This window comes from Salvelinus namaycush, chromosome 25 (genome assembly GCF_016432855.1).
Source record: "Salvelinus namaycush isolate Seneca chromosome 25, SaNama_1.0, whole genome shotgun sequence".
Taxonomy (NCBI): domain Eukaryota; kingdom Metazoa; phylum Chordata; class Actinopteri; order Salmoniformes; family Salmonidae; genus Salvelinus; species Salvelinus namaycush.
This window is the reverse complement of record NC_052331.1, coordinates 32,434,748-32,450,074: the sequence shown is the minus strand read 5'-3', so window position 1 is coordinate 32,450,074 and position 15,327 is coordinate 32,434,748. Positions and strand designations below refer to the sequence as shown.

Here is a 15,327-nt window from a genome sequence, read left to right as displayed (position 1 = left end):
TGTGTGCTGGGGCATTTCCCGACAGCTAGCTTCAAAAGGATTGGGCCTTGCTACAGGGTGTTCTGTCAACATGGTTGGAAATAATTGCCACTTTGTTAAAGCAGGATTTGGCTAGGTTTGATCTAAAACGCAACTTCATTTTTTGGGGTGATATTCTATTTGACTGTTTTTGACAATAAACAAAAACCATAGAAAAATGTCTTCATGTATGTTTACTTTGTTGAGCTTGATAGCTGTATGACACATCTTAAACTCCAGAACAAAGCTTTGATTATGAGTTTGGAAATTGGTTGTTTTCAACTTTACCATTAGCTTAACTATGAATTCACTGAAAATATACACACTTTGCTACACGTTATAGATTTTTAAAATTTAACCTTTATTTAACTAGGCAAGCCAGTTAAGAACAAATTATTATTTACAATGACGGACGACGCTGGGCCAATTGTGCGCCGCCCTATGGGTCTCCCAACCATGGCCGGATGTGATAGTCTGGATTCAAACCAGGGACTGTATTGATGCCCCTTGCATTGAGATGCAGTGCCTTAGACCGCTGCGCCACTCGGGAACCAATGGACTTATAAATTCCATATGATTGCACTTTTCAGCATAATAATAAAAGGTTACACATAGAGCATTGAAATAAGAACCACAATAAAATTGTGGAACGATGTGGTCAGCAACCAAAAATTACCATTTAAATCCCCCAAATACAATTTACTGCTAATTTCATCAAATATAGATTTTTTTTTTCTACACAAAAGGTGACAGATGAATAGGACTACTTATGTATCTAGGGTAGCTACCAATGTAACTGGGCAGTAACCTAGCAAGCAATTACCCAGTCTAACGTCTGTTTTCCTCTCCCTGTAGCTCCCAGCCCCACCACAGCAGTCCACTACCTGGCTACCAAATGTGTGGACACGGTCAAACACCATCAGAGCACCAAATGGTTCATGCCCTGGGGCCCTAATCAGTGCGACAAGATCCGGGACTTTGACGAGGCCATGGCCAAGAAGATCGAGGCAAACAACATTGTATTTGCCGTCCATATCCCCCTGCCCAACAAAGAGATGAGCCCCTGGTTCCAGTTTATGCTGGTCATCCTACAGTTTGACATTGCCTTCAAGATGTACAACCAGATAGGTGAGCGACACTTCTTGTTAGATTTCAATATGGCTGCCGTTCGTTGTGTGTCGATTGTGTTATTTCAGGAGTCTGACATTTTTACCTTGTTGATCTTTGTCTGTCTTTTTTTGTGTGCTGTCGTGTCTCCATCTTGTGTGTTTTTGTTGTCCGTCTGTCTGTTGTCTTTGGATACTGTCTATCTTTCCGCCTGGTTTGTCTGTCTGTGTTGTATCATGACTCATGAGGACTCACCAGTCCAAGCAGCTCTATGACCACTGAAGTATGTGTCCTTTGTCTTCTACACTCTCTGTGGATCCAATTCTAAACTATTCATGTGTCTATAGATGCTGTTGATATTAGTCTCCCTCTACGTCACCTCAGGCTGTTGGCTGCTTTTGTCCTGCCTATTGTGTTGACCGCGTGAGGCCCCTGAGGAATGTTTCTCTCCTCTCAGTGGATTGGATGTATCTCACGCTGAGAGGAAGGCCTGACAATGACTGATGTGCTGCTGGTTCTCCCTAGTGATACAAGCCTCAGGGATCCATGTCAGAGGCGTATAGTCTCTATAGAACAGCTAGTTAGGGAAACTCGAACTGTGGGGGGCTGTCTCAATTTGGAAGCTGATAGCTTTGCAATTCCCTAATATGAAGTGGAATAACACTCTGCTGGGCAAATTTGTCCCATTTTTCTCCTGGCTATCCCCAAGACGATTTGTAACATGGTACATGGTTCGTCCCTCAGTGAGAGTTGGGGATGAGTGTCTCACTCTCCATTGTAGAGGTCAATGTAAAATTAGAAAACAAACACAAAAGCCCTGAAATATTGAGTCATTTTCAGCAGCAGGTGTTAGATTTTTTTATTTAACCTTTATTTAACTAGTCAACAAATTATTATTTTACGGTGACGGCCTACTCCGGCCAAACCCTCCCCTAACGACGCTGGGCCAATTGTGCGCCTCCCTGATCTGATGAAGGCTAGTTTTTCCCCCATCCCTTTGCTCATCATAGCAGACATACTGCACCTCCCTGTATCCTCTTAACATTCCTTTACGTTCAGACCACATCCTTATCCGAACATGGTATCAGTCAGATCTGTTCCCAATTCCAACTGGAACCCAATGCACTTCCTGTATACCTATTACAATATGGTACTATATACATGGGAAACGGTCACCATTGTTCTTACATCAATCCAGTCTGTTCTCACAGATCTACCTGAACATCCTAGGTGTAGGGATGAGGGTTTGATTTGGAGGTGTGCATAGTTCTCACATTCAGAAAAGGATTCAGACACGGCAACCCTCTTCTGGCCTGGGATTAAGGGAAAGGTTATATGGATTTGGGCTTGCTTCTCCCTTCTTTGACTTGTTAACACTGTAGCGAGTGAAATATCTCTTAGTATGTGGTTGGAAAGGAGGGGGCGACACTGACTGGGCAGATCGGCGCTTGGCGCTGCGCCAGGTCTGGGGCTGTGAAAGAAGGGATTAGAGGGATAACAAAGAGAACTAATGAAGGGGGATCGGTGGGCCGGGCCGGCCTGGGAAAGTGATCAGAACACAGACTCTTTTAAGCTCCAGGAGCCCTTGGGATGGAGGGAGGCAGAGCCCAGCTTCTTATGTTGTGTAACAGATTTCTATCTGGCCCAGCAGCGGTTGTACATCAACTCCATTCAGCTGCGGGCCGTTTAATTTTTCTTGCGTGGGGGGTTAGGGGGCTGGAACATAATTATAAATAATTTGTAGACTGCAAATTGACTGCAAGAAGTCCAAACGGATATAATATTTGACTAAAACATAATAATTTCAAACCTTGCATACATTTGTATACGATCACAAATATCTCTTATGCGTGCGAATACTTTGGAACAGATTTTCAAAATTTAAATCTACAGAGCTGATTTGCTGGTGTTATGTCCAACAATAAAAAATAGTTATTTTTTTTGTTCAGAGAACATGGGGATGCCAAATAAAATCCCCCGCGGTTGGGGGACCCTGTTGTACAGCAGGGCATGAGGCACTCTGTAACATCTTCCTCTCACCAAAGAAACGGCCTACCAAAAGGCCTCCTGGGGGGACGGGGGCTGGGATTTAAAAAAAAAATAAAAAAAAATAAAAAAATATATAAATATAGGACAAAACACACATCACAACAAGAGAGACAACACAACACTACATAAAGAGAGACCTAAGAAAACAACAGCATGGTAGCAACACAACATGGTAGCAGCACAAAACATGGTACAAACATTATTGGGCACAGACAACAGCAAGAAGGTGGAGACAACACTACATCACGCAAAGCAGCCACAACTGTCAGTAAGAGTGACCATGATTGAGTCTTTGAATGAAGGGATTGAGATTAAACTGTTCAGTTTGAGTGTTTTTGCAGCTCGTTCCAGTCGCTAGCTGCAGCGAACTGAAAAGACGTGCGACCCAGGGATGTGTGTGCTTTGGGGACCTTTAACAGAATGTGACTGGCAGAACGGGCGTTGTATGTGGAGGATGAGGGCTGCAGTAGATATCTCAGATAGGGAGATTAGTGAAGCTGCATTTTACGACAATGAAACTTAAATTCTGAGTGAGGTTTATACTGTTTTTTTCTCATATAAACTATAGTCATGTTTCAGTGTGTACTCATCAATATGTCGTCATAAAACAAAGTGAATGTCCCAAGCATGAAATGATTGTTGTTGTTTACAGCTTGCGCTGCCAGATCAGTCTGCTTCACCACCCCGTCCCACAATTCCACCCAACCAGATGTTGTGGAATGGGACTGTTATCCACCCCATTCTGAGTCACTGGGGCCGGGCAGACTACCTCTGATCATCTGCCAGCAGTGTTAATGTGCTGGCCCTGGGCCCTGAGGCAAGGGCCTAATGATCACCCTGATGTCAACAGCCATCTATGACCGAGCCGCGGAGGAGAGCTAGACAACCGGCACGGAAATGTCAAGCAGCTGCATATCAAACGACGTATTCAACTTCAGTGCTGAAACGTGTAGCTGTAGTGTCACTGATCGCAAATCCAATCCAGGTTGTCTTTGCAACTCAAGATCATATTAGTTCGCTGAGCTCTAGGTCTCTTTTTGGTCTAAACAGAGGTCAGATAGTCTCAGGCAGGAATACTCTTCATGCAAGGCTAGCTCTGCAAACAACCTCTGTTACATTAATAAGGTGTGGAGTGCTAATTTGATCAAGGAAAATGAGTTCCAGCAGTCTATTGAAAGAGCCCTAGGTTATTACTTTCTCATGGCATCTAAATCTCTCTGGCTGACTGGTAAGCAAAGAAGCAGAGCTCTGTCTGACAATATGGCCTCTATAACTCAACCAGAACCACTTTCTTTAGACAGTACCACGCCAAAGGTAAGGGGATTCTACTCCTCAGTCATATGACTATTGCGGAATGCGTAAGGAAGCCCCCCAACAGCACCTTGCCCACTTGGTGTTATAAAGCTGGTCCCTGAGATGAATTGCCCCCCTTTCTTCCCACCCCACTCTACCCGGCAACAATCACCCCTGGCAGGGGTCCAGCAATAACACAGCTGTTGAGAAGGCTTAGTCACTGTGGCGATGGCTGGTGGACTGGGGTGGAATGTTTGTGTGCGGTAAGCTGACATTCAGAATCTTTGGCAGTGTTTGCTTGAGATGGGAGGGATAGAGGGGTTCGAGGAGAGAGAGGACTGCCAATAACCCCCCCCCCCCTCCCCCCCTTTCCTCTCTTCTCCCGGTCAAGCCACCGGGTTTTTTTTCGGTGCTCTCCAGCTTGTTTCATAACCGCACAAGAGTCTGTTTGGAAGGAGGAAGGACAGAACACTTTGCCTTTGCAATGTGATCTAAAGCCTGTCTTGGCATTCTGACTGACATTTCGTTTCTCAAAGCACTTAAAACCAGGTTCAGCTCTGAAAGGTTTCACCTTCAAGTCAGCGCTATAGTATCATTGCCTACTGTGTAGTAGACTGAACTTGAGGCCTTACGTACATAGCTTTAAACCCCTCAACAGGGAAATGTTTCAGATCAGGAATCATCCCTGGACTGTTTCTGGATCAACAGCACGCCGATGTGAGCTGTTGGTGCATCTGTTCTGAGTGTTTTTGATGACATGGTTTCTTTCCTGCATACTTTGAAGGTTGATGGAACAGTTCACCCCAACTTGAAAGTTTCTCTGTTTTCATACTTCAAACGATCAAATGAGTAACTTTAAGGACATAAAATGGAGTGGCTATGGATATGGAGTTTCTGTATCCCAATTTCCCAAGGCAAAAGAAATCTGGATATTTCTGCGCATGTGCAGGATAAAACATTTTTACGTAGCCGAGTGCCCACTCTGCTGTCTACGTAGCTGCTGTGCCGGGTGCCCACTCTGCTGTCTACGTAGCTGCTGTGCCAGGTGCCCACTCTGCTGTCTACGTAGCTGCTGTGCCAGGTGCCCACTCTGCTGTCTACGTAGCTGCTGTGCCAGGTGCCCACTCTGCTGTCTACGTAGCTGCTGTGCCAGGTGCCCACTCTGCTGTCTACGTAGCTGCTGTGCCAGGTGCCCACTCTGCTGTCTACGTAGCTGCTGTGCCAGGTGCCCACTCTGCTGTCTACGTAGCTGCTGTGCCGAGTGCCCACTCTGCTGTCTACGTAGCTGCTGTGCCAGGTGCCCACTCTGCTGTCTACGTAGCTGCTGTGCCAGGTGCCCACTCTGCTGTCTACGTAGCTGCTGTGCCGAGTGCCCACTCTGCTGTCTACGTAGCTGCTGTGCCGAGTGCCCACTCTGCTGTCTACGTAGCTGCTGTGCCAGGTTCCCACTCTGCTGTCTACGTAGCTGTTGTGCCAGGTGCCCACTCTGCTGTCTACGTAGCTGCTGTGCCGAGTGCCCACTCTGCTGTCTACGTAGCTGCTGTGCCAGGTGCCCACTCTGCTGTCTACGTAGCTGCTGTGCCAGGTGCCCACTCTGCTGTCTACGTAGCTGCTGTGCCAGGTGCCCACTCTGCTGTCTACGTAGCTGCTGTGCCGAGTGCCCACTCTGCTGTCTACGTAGCTGCTGTGCCGAGTGCCCACTCTGCTGTCTACGTAGCTGCTGTGCCGAGTGCCCACTCTGCTGTCTACGTAGCTGCTGTGCCGAGTGCCCACTCTGCTGTCTACGTAGCTGCTGTGCCGAGTGCCCACTCTGCTGTCTACGTAGCTGCTGTGCCGAGTGCCCACTCTGCTGTCTACGTAGCTGCTGTGCCGAGTGCCCACTCTGCTGTCTACGTAGCTGCTGTGCCGAGTGCCCACTCTGCTGTCTACGTAGCTGCTGTGCCGAGTGCCCACTCTGCTGTCTACGTAGCTGCTGTGCCAGGTGCCCACTCTGCTGTCTACGTAGCTGCTGTGCCGAGTGCTCCGCTGCCCCTCCTTGATCTCCTTTGGTCACTGGTGTAGCCTACTAATGTAGTGTTGTACACGACACTGTTCTAACAATTGCATTCCATGCCCTGGTACGCATCAGTGTGATTTCATGTCCTTTTTTCAGGAGCTGAGTAGGCTACATCCAGCTATTTACATGTTTTACACAATATGCATTATCAACTTGATCGTACAAACTTTGTCAGTATTTGAAACATAAGCAAGACACAAACAGGTAGTCTAGCCGATTTCATGTTATTCCTCTCTCCACGATATCAGTATACTCTTGTAAAACTGACTATCCTACCTATCTTTGACTTCGCCGATGTAAATTACAAAATAGCCCCCAACACTCTACTCAGCAAACTAGATGTAGTCTATCACAGTGCCATCTGTTTTGTCACCAAAGCCCCATAAACTACCCACCACTGCGACCTATATGCTCTCGTTGGTTGGCCCTCACTACATATTTGTCGCCAAACCCACTGGCTCCAGGTCATCTATAAGTCTTTACTAGGTAAAGCCCCGCCTTATCTCAGCTCACTGGTCACCATAGCAACACCCACGTCTGTAAATTGCACACCCAACTACCTCATCCCCATATTATTACTTACCATCTTGCTCTTTTGCACCGCTGTATCTCTACTTGCACATCTATCAGTGTTAATGCTAAATTGTGATTATTTTGCCTCTATGGCCTATTTATTGCCTACCTCTTCTACATTTGCACACACTGTACAAAGATTTTTCAATTTTTTTTCTATTGTGTTATTGACTGTACGTTTGTTTATGTGTAACTCTGTTGTTCTTGTCCCACTGCTTTGCTTTATCTTGGCCAGGTCGCTGTTGTAAATGAGAACTTGTTCTCAACTGGCCTACCTGGTGAAAGTAAAAAATTTAAAATGTCACCGGGCGACGCAAAACTAACTTGCCCATTGTCAGATTATTTTTTTATCGATCTGGATACATGCCCGGCTGCCTAGAACTTTCGGCTGCAGAGTTGGAACGCAGCAAGACAATTAGCGATTGAATGTTATTTTTTCATCATTGCAAACATTGGCTAAGCTGCGCAGGAGGCAGACAGGCAGTCAAGTAGTGTTATTTTTCAGCAACTGCAATATACATGACAACAGACAGACCGAGAAGGTTGTAGCCTTCATAATATATATGTTTTGGAATGTTCGTTCAAATCGCCTCAGGGTTTTTATTTCAGCTGTTCAGAAATATAATGCAGAGACAGGCTACATCATGATTCAGAAGAGGTTGTACGGCCACTGCATGGTCAATCCGATGTCTGCATTTATTGTGATACGGCCTCTGCAGAATTAAGGGAATTCATACTTCTTGCGCTTCACATTGAAGAGCTGTTGTGAAGGAAGTTGTGAGTTTGTTTATACAGGACCTCCCACCCCCACCTACTGTCAACCAATCATGCCAATGCGGAGCTGTACGGAGCTCTCCGTATTGTTAGAACATTTGAAGTGCACGGCGATGCGGTACAGAGCTCGCCCTTTGGCGGTAACGCAATTGCCTCACACCCTCTGTACGGAGCCTCCGGTTCACATTGCCTGAGCAAGCAGAAGTTGGCTTTAAAGAGCTAAACGTGAAGGGAGGCGGAGTGTGAACAGCAGCTACGTAAAAAAAAACTGTGCGTAAAATAACACATGAGTTGAACTATCCCTTTCATCAGCCCAATGAGCCCATTGTCACATTTGTAGCCTTTGGAGTAGTTTAGACTTGCACTCATTGTCTTTAATGGTTGTTGATGCATACACCTTGGGAAATTATAACATTTCATTCACACTAAGTGAAAGTGAATTATGTGTCAACTGATTTGACAGCCTTAAAATTACCCAGTGTTGCTATTATCAGATCTTATGTTTAGCAGAGATGTGTGTCCTTTTCATAGCTCCAGAAGTTGCTCCTCCTCTGGCCTCTCCCTACCCCTTATCATGACTCCAGTTCCATTGGGTCATTCCACATAGCTATATGCTGCCTTAGGCAAATGCTCGACGCTGTCCGACTCTAACCAAAGACTCTTTCGCAATTGCAAATATGCCTTGCAACGCTATACGGTTTTTGAAACATTTGTAATTTTCCTATATGCGAGAAAAAATAGTTGAATACAAAATATGCACTTACTGTACCCAGTTTAGTAAAGTTGCATCCGGCTGTATTTTGAGAAACTCATGCTATCCAGCCGGGAATGTGGAGTGGAATGGTTCATTGGAAATGCAAGCATAAGGTTAGAGGATGTGTCCTACCTCGGCTGGAGGCCTTGTGTGAAAACAGTCAGATGCAACTTTGCCGAACTCCGTACAGTAAGTGTATCTTTTGTATTTGAAAAATTATTTCTCACTGGTAGGAAAGTTCAAATCCAAATAGTTTCCAAAACCGTATCACAAGCAAGGATTCTTAACTTTTTAAACTTTAAAACAGTGTCTCGATTGTAGTTCACATGGAGCCAGCTGCAATCCATATGTTCAGTTGATAAGCCAGGACGGGGACCGCTGTAAACCTCCTTGGATAATTGCGAGCTAGCCTCTTACCAAAATGCCATGACTGTCTGTCACCAGAGACTTATTTCATCCCAGTCATCGCTGGTTTACACAGATGTATTGATGTCAAAGCTACAAATTTAAATTGAGCAGGTGTAAATAGAGAATTTGATTAACTAGTAGAAAGAGGAGGAAGCGAAGTGCTACTAAGGTACACAATAGTACATTTGGTAGACAGAAGGGGCTCTTTGGTAAAAGAGGTAAATTGGTCATCAAAAAGAAAGGAGGACCAAGGCACTCTTCATATAATTAATTAAAATGCCTTTATTTGTATGGCATGTTCAATAGAAACAAAGTTGTAAAAATCCGGCGTGTTTTGGCTGCGTCGGATTTGATTCATTGCAAATTCCCCCTTCAATGCTGATCTTGCTTGTTAAGACCTGCATAGATCAAAAACCGGATAGATTTGTAATGAAGTCTCCATAACTGGTATCTATGTGAAGTTTGGTAGTTGGTATATTTGTGAACCTTTGAACATTCAGATCGCCCTAAAGTGTGATATGTTGACGTTTTCCCCCTACAGAGGATGGAGCACTGGCCACCATTGACGTGGGTTTGGCCTACAGAGATGACACGCTCAGTGAGTGGACAGAGATGGCCCACTCCATAGAACAGAGGAAGCTCAGCTGCAACTTCACCACCACCAAGGTAAACAATTCCAGTCCTCAATATCTGTTGTGCTTCTGGCTTTTGCTTAATTTTGCCACCTGATTGCTCACACTTGATTTTTCAGGTCTTAATCAGTCTCTCAAAGTCTCATTGTTTCACCTCATCAGATTTATTTTTGTGTAAAAGAAAAAATCCATATAAGTTGAGTTGTCCAATCGGATATCTCTTAACATTTATCTTGTGTCCTGCAGACGTATGAGAACGAGGGGCGCTACTATGAGTGTGACCTGCTGCCCTTCATGGAGCTGGGCAACGTGGCCCACAAGTACTACCTCCTCAACATCCGCCTGCCTGTCAGCGAACGCAAGAAGATCAACATGGGCATCGGCGAGATCAAGGACATCCGTCTGGTGGTGAGCATTCTCTACTACACATCTCTTCCAGATCGCCCCGACTCCTCTCGGTTGGGAGAGACTAAAATATATCCTTGATTATCAAATATTCTTTACTATGGAGTCTTCATACGGCCGAAGTGTGAAAATACTTTGGTTAGTTTTTCGATTTTGTCCAAACTGATGGTCAAAATGGGCAAACGAGATGTTGAAATGAACTGTGTGAAAGACTGGCTGACGGTTTAATTTCCCATCCTATCAGGGTATCCATCAGAACGGCGGTTTCACCAAGGTGTGGTTCGCCATGAAGACATTCCTCACACCCAGCATCCTCATCATCATGGTGTGGTACTGGAGACGCATCACCCTGATGACACGACCCCCTGTGCTGTTGGAAAAGTAAGGCCGGCCATATTGTTTATTGGACTGTAAATGGGATGTTTCTTTGTTGTTTATTCAAATTTGGCGTCAAAATAGAGTTCAGTTGTCCATTGGTTGCTTTGTGGGCTTGCGCACAGTGTGTGTGTGTGAATTGATCTCTAATCCAAAATGCATGGATGTCTTTGTCCTAGCGATACACAAGTCAAACCTTCAGCCAGGGTCAAACACAGTAACCCCAGTGGATACCAGTTAGGCCTAGTGCTTATGGTAACATTAGTACAGGAGGAGACATGTCATTAGATTAACTATGGATGAACTGTGCATCTAGGTCAGATCTCAGTGTGCAGTGTCCTGGGTACATATTCACAAAGCATCTCAGAGTAGGATTGCTGATCTAGGATCAGCTCCCCCTTGTGCATGCATTCGTAATGATCTAAAAGGCTAAACTGATCCTAGAGCTGCAGTTGGGCAGCTACACTGTTAAATAAAAATTAGTACCAAATGTAGCTTTTTCAAGCAAAAATGATAACACCAGATTGAAATGATTTACCACTGTAATGTAGAACGATACCCTATGCAGAGAGCTAAACGGTCAGTTTAGTTTACCCCCTGCAGTGAGGGGAGAGCGTATCAGTATGTCGCTGCGTTCAAAACCACAGGAACATTCGTCGAGGCGTAAAGCGTGTAACAGTCTTTTAGCACTCAACTAACACTTCCACCTCAATGTTTCCTCGCTCTCTCCATCTTGTCCTTGGTCTTCGGCTCAGAGCCCTCCTTCCCAAATGACTGCAGAGTTCTCAGGAAATGGCCCTCGAACTCTATTTGTGGAGAGGAGATTATTTATTTCATGCTGTAAAAGCTTTGGTGAAGCCGTCATGCTTTTCCTTAGAGGTGTCGAGATGGAAATCTTTTTATTTCTAAAGCTAACAAGAGAGATGTAATGGGGAAATGCCTCTCATAGGTACTTAGGCTTCCTGCTGTCGCTCTGATGGTGGGATTCGTGGGAACTGGGCCAAGGTTACGTTATTGTCTATGTAAGAAAAGTCAGTTGACTGAATGCGCAAGGCGGTTGACACCGGATTTGTTTAAAGCACTTGACTGTTTGTGGTGGATTGTTAGGTTTTATTAGAACTTTTAAAAACAGAACAACTCAATGACCACCATGCCCCAGGATATGGTTCTCTTTCCAAACCGAAAGTACATTAATGCCATTGTCAGTAGTTAACTGTTATTTGCTGGTGAACTACTTGGCAAGGTTTCCTGGAAGAATATAAAACACTGGAGGAATAAGTGTATCAATGGCAGCAGCACACACTGACTAAGTCTATTCCTGAAGTTTGTTTCCACTAAAGCAATTTTTGATTCTATTGAGTTAGTACTTTTATTTCCCCAGGATGTACTGGAGGTTGATGCCTCTTATCTGGCTCTCTGCAGCTTGTTTAGTTGAAGTGCTCTTTATACACACCTCGCTCCTGACTATATTCGCAGAGTGCAGGACATTCCCTGCATACCAGCCCAATGTGGTCTCACACTGTTCACTCGGTAGAACATGCCGGAACGGTTCTCGCTGCAGACTCTTCTGGAATGTGATTAATGTTTTTAGAGTCAATTGCAAACCGTCATCCACACACACAATACACCCACCTCTCAGCCCGCACTGCACCCCTCATTCTTCCTGCAATATACCCACCTCTCAGCCCGCACTGCACCCCTCATTCTCCCTGCAATATACCCACCTCTCAGCCCGCACTGCACCCCTCATTCTCTCTGCAATACACCCACCTCTCAGCCCGCACTGCACCCCTCATTCTCCCTGCAATACACCCACCTCTCAGCCCGCACTGCACCCCTCATTCTCCCTGCAATATACCCACCTCTCAGCCCGCACTGCACCCCTCATTCTCCCTGCAATACACCCACCTCTCAGCCCGCACTGCACCCCTCATTCTCCCTGCAATACACCCACCTCTCAGCCCGCACTGCACCCCTCATTCTCCCTGCAATATACCCACCTCTCAGCCCGCACTGCACCCCTCATTCTCCCTGCAATATACCCACCTCTCAGCCCGCACTGCACCCCTCATTCTCCCTGCAATATACCCACCTCTCAGCCCGCACTGCACCCCTCATTCTCTCTGCAATATACCCACCTCTCAGCCCGCACTGCACCCCTCATTCTCCCTGCAATATACCCACCTCTCAGCCCGCACTGCACCCCTCATTCTCCCTGCAATATACCCACCTCTCAGCCCGCACTGCACCCCTCATTCTCCCTGCAATATACCCACCTCTCAGCCCGCACTGCACCCCTCATTCTCCCTGCAATATACCCACCTCTCAGCCCGCACTGCACCCCTCATTCTCCCTGCAATACACCCACCTCTCAGCCCGCACTGCACCCCTCATTCTCCCTGCAATATCTCCATCCCTCACCCGCACCCCTCCCTTCCCCCCGTCCTCTTTGCAATTATCCTTTCATCTTTCCCAGCATGCAGAGACTTGCAGCAATTGAACAGAGAAGCCTTATTAGGTTCATATTTATTTATTTTATCAGCAGTGACTTATCAAAGTGGCTGGGGAGGTGGACTATGGAGTCTCCCCAGTGGCTGGGGAGGTGGACTATGGAGTCTCCCCATGTTATGAGTTCTCCGGTTACATTTCCGTGCTATGTTGAGTTGAAATAACGTGTTAAATTATCTGAACCCAACCATTTAACAATTCTGCTGAATTATAAGAAAGTAATGTCCATAGTCATTTATATTGATTGTGAGCATTATGTTAATGCAGTATGCTATTAATGACGATGATTGCTATTTCTATTTATGTTGATGATCATGTTGATCATGATGGTGGTGATGATAATGATTTTGATAATGATCCAGTTGATGGTGTGTCCTCCAGGGTGATCTTTGCCCTGGGCTTGTGCATGACCTTCATCAACATCCCGGTGGAGTGGTTCTCTGTGGGCTTCAACTGGACCTGGATGCTGCTGTTCGGGGACATCCGGCAGGGCATCTTCTACGCCATGCTGCTCTCCTTCTGGATCATCTTCTGTGGAGAGCACCTCATGGTCTGTCTCTTCACCTTCTCACTGACTTGGTATCCATTGAGCCAGTGACTTGGTATCCATTGAGCCAGTGACTTGGTATCCATTGAGCCAGTGACTTGGTATCCATTGAGCCAGTGACTTGGTATCCATTGAGCCAGTGACTTGGTATCCATTGACCAAAATCTGTAGCGCGGAAGCTCTCCGTTGTAGCGTGGTTGACATTAAAAGGTAATTTCCAATTGAGCTGACATATGTAGCGTTAACTGTGAAAGTCTACGCGAAAGTGGTAACATTGCCTTTCAAATTAAATCAAATGTATTTATAAAACCCGTTTTTTTCATCAGCAGATGTCAAAGTGCTTATACAGAAACCCAGCCTAAAACCCCAAACATCAAGCAATGCTGATGTAGAAGCACACACTGTGTCTAGGAAAAACTCCCTAGAAAGGCAGGAACCTAGGAAGAAACCTAGAGAGGACCAGGCTCTGAGAGGTGGCCAGTCCTCTTCTGGCTGTGCTGGTAGAGATTACAGTATAAGAGTACATGGCCATTAAGGCCAGATCGTTCTTCAAGATGTTCAAATGGTCATAGATGACCATCAGGGTCAAATACACTGAACAAAAATATAAAGTAAAGTGCTGGTTTCATGAGCTGAAATAAAAGATCCCAGAAATGTTCCATATGCACAAAAAGCTTTTTTCTCTCAAATGTTGTGCAGAAATTTGTTTACATCCCTGTTAGTGAGCCTTTCTACTTTTAGACAATCCATTCACCTGACAGGTGTGGCATATCAAGAAGCTGATAAACTGCATGATCATTACACAGGTGTGCCTTGTGCTGGGGGCAATAAAAGTCCACTCTAAAATGTGCAGTTTTGTCACTAAAGACAATGCCACAGGTGTCAAGTTTTGAGGGAGTGTGCAATTGGCATGCTGACTGCAGGAATGTCCACCAGAGCTGTTGCAAGATAATTTAATATTAATTTCTCTACCATAATTAATCAATCAAACTGATTTATAAAGCCCTTTTTAAATCAGAAAGCCGCCTCCAATGTCGTTTTTAGAGAATTTGGCACTACGTCCAACCGGCCTCACAACCGCAGACCATGTGTATGGCACCGTGTGGGCGAGCGGTTTGAATTAGTATCCATGGACTTAGGATGACTTTGTATCCATAGTCCTAAAACCTTTTAATGCTGCTTAATGTCTTGCTATCTGCTATGTTAAATAAAGGTTAGAGAAGGAAAGGTCTGTCATAGTATTGTGCCCTTTGTGGTATACACCAAATAAGAATGGTTAGCTATATGGCCATTGTAGATTTGTTTCATTTACATACATAGTGTCTTCACAAAGTATTCATACCCCTTGACTTATTCAAAAGGTTGTTACAGCCTGAATAAAAATGTTTTGCTAATTTATTGAAAATAAAATACATATCTAATTTACAATTTACATAAGTATTCACACCCTTGAGTCAATACTTTGTAGAAGCACCTTTGGCAGTGATTACAGCTGTTAGTCTTTCTGGGTAAATCTAAGAGCTTTGCACTGGATTACGCAACATTTGCCCATTTTTATTATTTTCAAAATTCTTCAAGCTCTGTCAAGTTGGTTGCTGATCATCGCTAGATTATTTTCAGGTCTTGCCATAGATTTTCAAGTAGATTAAAGTCAAAACTGTAGCTTGGCCACTTAGGAACTTCCACTGTCTTCTTGGTAAGTAACTCCAGTGTAGATTTGTCCTTGTGTATTAGGTTATTGTTGTGCTGAAAGGTGAATTAATCTTCCAGTGTCTGTTAGAAAGCCAGGTTTTCCTCCAGGATTTTGCCTGTGCTTAGCTCCATTTCT

The 15,327-nt window shown here is 45.1% G+C and overlaps 1 protein-coding gene across 1 annotated transcript in view; it reads left to right on the top strand.

Annotated features, from left to right (window-relative positions):
- Window positions 1-15,327, top strand: part of LOC120020513 (protein wntless homolog) — a 30,851-nt gene that overhangs the window by 1,998 nt on the left and 13,526 nt on the right. Inside the window, exons 2-6 of the mRNA XM_038964215.1 lie at window positions 874-1,146; window positions 9,574-9,698; window positions 9,911-10,072; window positions 10,314-10,450; window positions 13,334-13,502. Coding sequence (XP_038820143.1) covers window positions 874-1,146; window positions 9,574-9,698; window positions 9,911-10,072; window positions 10,314-10,450; window positions 13,334-13,502 — 866 coding nt within the window. The remainder of the gene's footprint in view (window positions 1-873; window positions 1,147-9,573; window positions 9,699-9,910; window positions 10,073-10,313; window positions 10,451-13,333; window positions 13,503-15,327) is intronic.